Source organism: Fukomys damarensis, unplaced genomic scaffold, assembly GCF_012274545.1.
Source record: "Fukomys damarensis isolate Sample0158 unplaced genomic scaffold, DMR_v1.0_HiC HiC_scaffold_27, whole genome shotgun sequence".
Taxonomy (NCBI): domain Eukaryota; kingdom Metazoa; phylum Chordata; class Mammalia; order Rodentia; family Bathyergidae; genus Fukomys; species Fukomys damarensis.
In genome coordinates, this window is record NW_022900939.1 from 21778236 (window position 1) to 21784821 (window position 6586).

The 6586-nt window shown below is 51.7% G+C and overlaps 1 protein-coding gene across 1 annotated transcript in view; it reads right to left on the reverse strand.

Moving 5' to 3' along the window:
* Positions 1 to 1993: 1993 nt before the first annotated feature.
* Positions 1994 to 6586, reverse strand: part of Rhod (ras homolog family member D) — a 9254-nt gene continuing 4661 nt past the window's right edge. The window contains exons 2-5 of the mRNA XM_010635834.1: positions 6204 to 6291; positions 5524 to 5633; positions 3120 to 3254; positions 1994 to 2485 (exon numbers count right to left, since the gene is read on the reverse strand). Coding sequence (XP_010634136.1) covers positions 2318 to 2485; positions 3120 to 3254; positions 5524 to 5633; positions 6204 to 6291 — 501 coding nt within the window. The 3' untranslated portion in view covers positions 1994 to 2317. The remainder of the gene's footprint in view (positions 2486 to 3119; positions 3255 to 5523; positions 5634 to 6203; positions 6292 to 6586) is intronic.

Here is a 6586-nt window from a genome sequence, read left to right on the forward strand (position 1 = left end):
GCAGGGTCCTCTGTCCTTAATGTCAGTAGTACTCTGTTAATATATCAGACCCACCATTTCCTAGCTGTGTCATTTTTATGCGAGTTACCCTCCTGGGATATCCTCAATAATCATGCCCATCCTATAGGGGCGCAGTGTGAATGAAGTGACGGAACCCAGGTCAGGTGCCTAATGCAGTATCCTGCACAGAGGAGAGGTTTGGGAGGTGTGGATTGAAATGCATGGAGCAGAGTTTGGTGGGACGGTGTGTCTTATGTTTATTTATTTATTTATTATTATTTTTTTGTACCGGGGATTAAACTTGGGACCTTGCCCTTGTGAGGCAGGTTGCAGAACCATTGAGCTAAATCCCTGGCCCCTTTTTAAAATTGCTTATTTTTTTATTTTTATGTCCTATGTAGGAGAGCAAGATGCCATCAAGACGAGAGGGGACCCAGGTACTGCCTGAGGTTTCTTCCCTAAGAGAACCTGGGCCTCTGTTGTCTAATCTCCAAAAGTCTGGTGTTTAAGGAGCTCTTTGATGGCCTGACACGATGAGGAGCTAGAGATATCATACAGGAATCATGCAAGGGGCTGAGAGTACTAACATGGAGGTGGATGTAATGATGGGCTAGGTGCCAGCAGGGACTCAGTCTTCTCAACTGATAAACAGGAGGAATAAGTTCGACTTCATTGTCTCTTATCTCTCTCTCTCTTTGTCTTACCTCTTAAGGTTAATGAGTTTTGGTTTATTTATTTACTTATTTTGGTTTTTGAGACAGGGTCTCACTGTGTAGGTGAGACTGACCTGGAACTCACTATGTAGCCCAGGCTGGTCTCGAACTCACAGTGATCCACCTGCCTCAGCTTCCCAAGTGCTGGGATTACAGGCGTGCACCACCATGCCTGGAGTTAATGAGTATTAAGTATGAGGTGATTCAGTAGAGAAATAAACACAGTGACTAAGTTTAGTTTTTTAAGACAGGGTCTCACTATGCAGTTTAGGCTGGTTTTGAACTCACTGTGTAGCTCAGGCTGGCCTTGAACTCTTGGTGATCCTCCAGCCTCAACCTTCCAAGTGCCAGGATTATAGGTGCGTGCCACCATGTCTGGTGCGATGACTAACTTTATGCACCAATTTGGCTAGGTTATGGTGTCCAGTTGTTTGGTCAAACACCAGTCTAGATGTTTCTGTGAAGGTGTTACTTTATTTTTATGATAGGGTCTCCCTACATTGCCCAGGCTGGCTTTAAGATCCTGGACTCAGATGAACCTCCTGCCTCAGCTTCCGGAGTAGCTATAGAGATGGTAGTATTTTTTTAGATGTGATTAACATTAAAAAACAAACAAACAAAACTTTAAGGAGCTGAACCTCCATAGTGAGGATGGGCCATGTCCAGTCACTAGAAGGATTTCAGAGACAGGTTTCCTAAAGAAGGCCTTCTGCCTGAAGTCAGCAACCTGAGCATCCAGCTGGGTGCGGTGTGGAATTTGAACTCAAGACAGCAATACCAATTCACCTGCATTTCCAGCCTATCCTACAGGTCCTCATAGGTGCAGGTATGAGTGTGTGCGTGTATTAGTTTTGTCCCCATGGAGAAGTTTGTCTAATATACTAAAATAAATAAATAAATAAATAAAAGCAAGGATGTGTGTATCTTCTTCTTTTTTTTTTTTTTTTGGTACCAGGGATCAAACTCAGGACCTTGCGCTTGAGAGGCAGGTGGCAGTACCACTGAGCTAAATCCCTGCCCCTAGGATATGTGTATCTTTTATGCAAGACACCTGCTAAGCTCTTTACTTTTGTTGGACTCATGGTCCTCTTACTCCTCCCAAAGCCCCATAACAAGTTTCTGACTTGTCCCACTTTACAGATGAGGAACTTTCCCAGGCCCTGGAAGTGAGAAAACTAAGTTTGGATCCAACAGGGTCTCCTGAAGTGCCGCCTACCCACCTTGGAAAGCGTGTAAAGACCTTTGAAAAAAGAGGCAAGACACAGTGATATGATTTCCGTTGTTACACTTAGCCCTGGAGCGGTGGGGTAGAGCAAACGAGAGAGAGGCGCGCTGCGGGTTCTGGCAGGAGGATGGTGCAAGGAAGTCAGGACTTTTAGATGCAGCTCTGCGAACCGCCACGAGGTGGCGCGAGGTCGGGCTGCAAAGCTACTCCAGGAAAAGTCCAGGACGGGAGTTGGTTGATGGTCCCAGGGCTGGGGAGCCCCCTTCCTCAATCCAGGGCTCCCAGGCCCACGCCCAACCTTGGTGGTGTCCGATCGGTGGGGCCAGCCTACGAACTGGGGCCAGCCCAGCTACCTCTGTAGGTCAGTGCCCTGAGGCAGTCAGGTCAGCACGCAAAAGCTCTGGGTAATCCTCCGCCAGAAGTTGCTACTGCTGCTGCTGAGAGCCACCTCCACTGCCTCCTGGAAGACGGCATGGACGTTGTCATGGAGCAGAGCAGAACACTCGAGGTAGGCCACTGCGCCAACAGACCTGGCCATTTCCTGGCCCTGCCGAGAGAGAGGTACATGGGACACTGTGAGCTCAGGTCATGTGTGCCCTCTTCGAGCCCCTCTTCTTAGCAGTCTCATCTCTGTAGTCTCCAGGGCAACGGTGGAGTCCCCCCCACCCCGCCATCGAATCCAACAATTGCTCTACCACCGAACTATATTCTCATCCCCCTCTCCTTCAAAGACAGGGTCTCCCTTAGTTGCCTAGGAGAGACTCGAACTTGGGCTCCTCCTGCTTCAGCCTCTCAGACTGCTGGGAATATATACAGGTGTGGGCCACTATGCCCTGCAGAGGTGGTGGTTTTCCAGGGTACCCTCAGTTCCTGCACCCTAGCTTGACTAAAACGCTCTTATGCATTTCGTTGTTTTCTACCCCAGTGACTGCCAGGGTCTCTGCCTCTCAAGAGACCAACTTCCAGCTATCCCAGGTACATAGCAGAGAGGCAAGCAGACGGAATCACTGCATGTCCTCTGTGGGACTAACTTCGGCATGCACAATTCTTGGTCTTGGAGGTACCATTTCCAAATGCTGGCAGCTCCTGACCCCTAACAGCCTCCAAGAACCCTGGGAGTCTACATGCATGGCACAGTGGTGCAGTACCCTGAGGTGCCCACTCCCCCACCAGCTTCCTACCTTGTGGTAGGTCACAGGCTCCAACACGTCTCTCCGCAGCTTGTTCACTAGTGTCTTGTCCTTGCGCAGGTCTGTCTTGCAGCCCACAACAATGATCGGCACTCCCTTGCAGAAGTGTGTCACCTCCGGGTACCACTGCAGGGGTGGAGGTGCGCGAGTGAGCCATCTGGGGTCCTGTCCATTTCAGGGGACCACTGTCCTGCTCCCCTAGGGAGCAAGTACTCAGGACCAGACTCTAATCTAAGAATTTACAAGTGTGAACTCACTAATCCCAGGTCCCAAGAGTGCTTCTCTAATTGAACTCACTATACAGATCTGGTCACTGTGGCACCGAGAGGGGCTAGGTAACTTGGTCTTGTCACACAACTGGAAATGGCAGGACTTGAGCCCTGTCTGCAAGGTAGAGCTCTCACTCTTGCCTCCCGAACAGGGCCAAGTGTGTGCTTATTTAAAAATAAGTCAGCGGGGGAGGGGGGAATCAGCTCACAAAATGGTGGCAGCAGCTGCTGTCTGCCTCAACTGTTCACTGGTAGGAGGGAGGGCCCTTATCGCATGTCACAGCTGTGTGGAATGGAGACCACCAGGGCTGGGTTATTTTAGCCTGGACCACAGCTGGGACACCAGGGCTCCCGAGGGGGCTTTCCATCCCCAGGTGCACACACAGTTGAGCACACCTGTTCAGGGAAAACTGGCACCTACTGTCTGGCTCCTGTAGCCAAATGAGGCCTGGGCTGGGTGCCGGGCAAGCTCCCTACACTCCCACCCATGCACAACAGTTGCCCTTGGAAAGCTCCTGGGTGACAACACCTAAATCTAACAGGGAGTTCTCAGCAGGCTCCTACCTGAGCCCTTGACAGCATTGATACCAGGATCCTGCCTTCTCCACCTCCATGGCCAAGGCTTCAAGGTACCCAAGAGACCGCTCTCCTGGCTCCAGGGTCTTACCAGTTCCCCCTTTCCTCTCCCAGGGCTTGGACAGTGGTCTCCCTTCTCTCATTCCCAGGGAGCCTCCTAGTGCTTGTATAGGGACAGGCCCTGTATGCTACTCAGCTGCCTAGTAGCTTCTCAGTGGTCTCCCCAGCTTGTCTTGTAGGCTTCAGCCCCTGCTGGCCTGCTGGCCATATGCACTGGGGTGACATCTCCACTGGGCTCAGGCTCCCACTGCCACCCCCTTCCCACCCACAGCCTGCCCCTTCTCATCCCAGGAAAGGGCCTCGCTGCTTTCCAGTTGTCTGGTCCCAACTTCTCCTTCCTACCCGTGTCCATTCCATCAGCCAATGGCTCTGCCTTCCCTCTGTTCCCTCTTACTGCTACCACTGTTCACATCCTGGTCCCAGGCACTGTTCCTCTTGGTCCCTGATGCCCAGAACAGTGCTTGGCCCAGAGATGTACTTATTCAGTAGCTCTGAATGGATGTATCTGGTGGACTGCCTGGGTTCAAATCCCAGAGTTGCCACTTGAACAGATTGATACCTTTGGATAAGAAACTCAATCTGGGAATAATAATAGTATCTATAATTTCAGGTTCCTAGGGAGATTAAATGAGCAAAAAATACTTGTAAGTGTCCAGTACAGTGCCTGGCACTTAGTTTTTCTTTTTTCTTTTTCCCTAGTATGGGGGATTGAACCTGAGGCTTTTTAACTGAACTACATCCCCAGACCTTTTAAAAATCTTTTTATTTTGAAACATCATGTCACTAAGTCACTAAGTTGCCCAGGCTGGGCTTCAACTTGCCACCCTCTTGCGTCAGTCTCCCAGAATGTTGGGATTTTAGATATGTGCCACCATGGCTAGCCCATAGTGAGTTCTGAATAACTGTTGCTGCTGCCACCCTAGTTGTTATTACTAAAATCGTCCCTGGTTCAGTCCCAAGGAACCTTAGAGTGTAACTTGGGACTTTGTGCTTGCAAGGCAGGTGGCAGAACCACCTAGAGTGTACCATCTCTATGGAGGCCCTGGAAGCACCGAGGGAGGCCTGTGCCATGGCTGGGGCAGAGGAACTCAGTCAATGGCATCCCTAATGCCTGTGAGCAGCCTTAGGGACCCCACATCCCTGGGAGCATCTTGGAGGCCACTGACAGCCAGCAGTCGAGTGGGTGGGAGGGAGGCTGCTGAGAGTGCTGGGATCTGACTATGCCTCCAGCAGCCTTGGGCAGCCGCAGTGGCCTGACAGCAGTAGAGGGCAGGAAAGGAACACTGGACTCGGGCTCAGAGGGCAGACCCTGCCTCTAAGTTCCCGTTTGACCTTGGGCAAGTCACTGCCCCTGCTGAGCCTCAGTTTCCTCATAAATGTACCAAAGACACTAGATTCACTGTCCGTTAAGGCCTGCCAAGCTCTGACAGTTGGCTGGGTCAAAGTCGCCTGGCTGTGGGGGCCATGACTCCCTGCGCCCTTGTACCTACCCGGTTGAAGATGTTTTCAAAGCTGTTTGGACTGGTGACATCAAAGCAGAGGAGCAGGACGCTGGCATTGGGGTAGAACAGAGGCCGCAGGCGGTCATAGTCATCTTGCCCTGGGAGGAATACGTGGTCACTCTTTCCAAATCCCCTGCCTGCTGTCAGCACCTCCCTAGTATCAGAGCTCCTTCTAACATACAGGGGCTTCTGGAGGGTGGGGCCTAGTTTTGGGCCTTGTGTGGATGTACCCTTGGAGTGGTGCTAACCTGCGCTGCCCATGGGATATTCCAGCCCTGGCCTGGGATGACTATTTGCAGAGAAGTCCTGTTCTGGAAGAAGTGGAGGCGAGACAGAGGCCAGTTCAAGGACAGCATGGAGGGACTCAGACTGTCCAACTAGATTTGAGATAACTCTTGTATGGGGAAGATCAGGAAGCTAGAGGGCAGAGGTCACAGTCAGGCAGGGCTTAGAGAAGCTAACACCAGTGTGAGAAGCTTGGAGGCCCTTAAAAGTACCAGGCCTCAGGACTTGGGGGCTGCTGTGGGCTAGGGAGGCAGGCAGACACAGATGCAGAACTTGGAGGACTCAGGCTCCTGGGGGGCCCCACTGCTGGCCAATACCTGGCTCAGAAGGAGTGGGGCTGGGCCTCCTCCACCTTGCCCATCCCACAGTCTCCACACACTTACCTGCCGTGTCCCAGATTTGGAGGCACACAGGTTTGCCCTTCATTTGTAGGTTAACATTATGCCTCTCAAACACTGTGGGACTGTATCTCTGAGGAAGAAGAGGAGAGGGGAGGCTGTGAGGAAGGCCTGTAGCACTGCCTCTGGCTTGGGAGGCACTGGTGCAATTATTTCCAGGATGGTTCCTAGGTGGCCAGCCTTGGGGAAGGGAGTTACAGTGGGTTCTCCTGGGTTATAAGAGGAGAAGGTTATGCCAGGCTTGGTGGCACATGCCTGTAATCCCAGCACTTAGGAGGCTGAAGGAGGAGGATCCCCATGAGTTTGAGGCCAGCCTGGGCTATTTAGTGAGAACCTATCTAGGGAGAAAGAGAAAGGGAGAGGGAGAA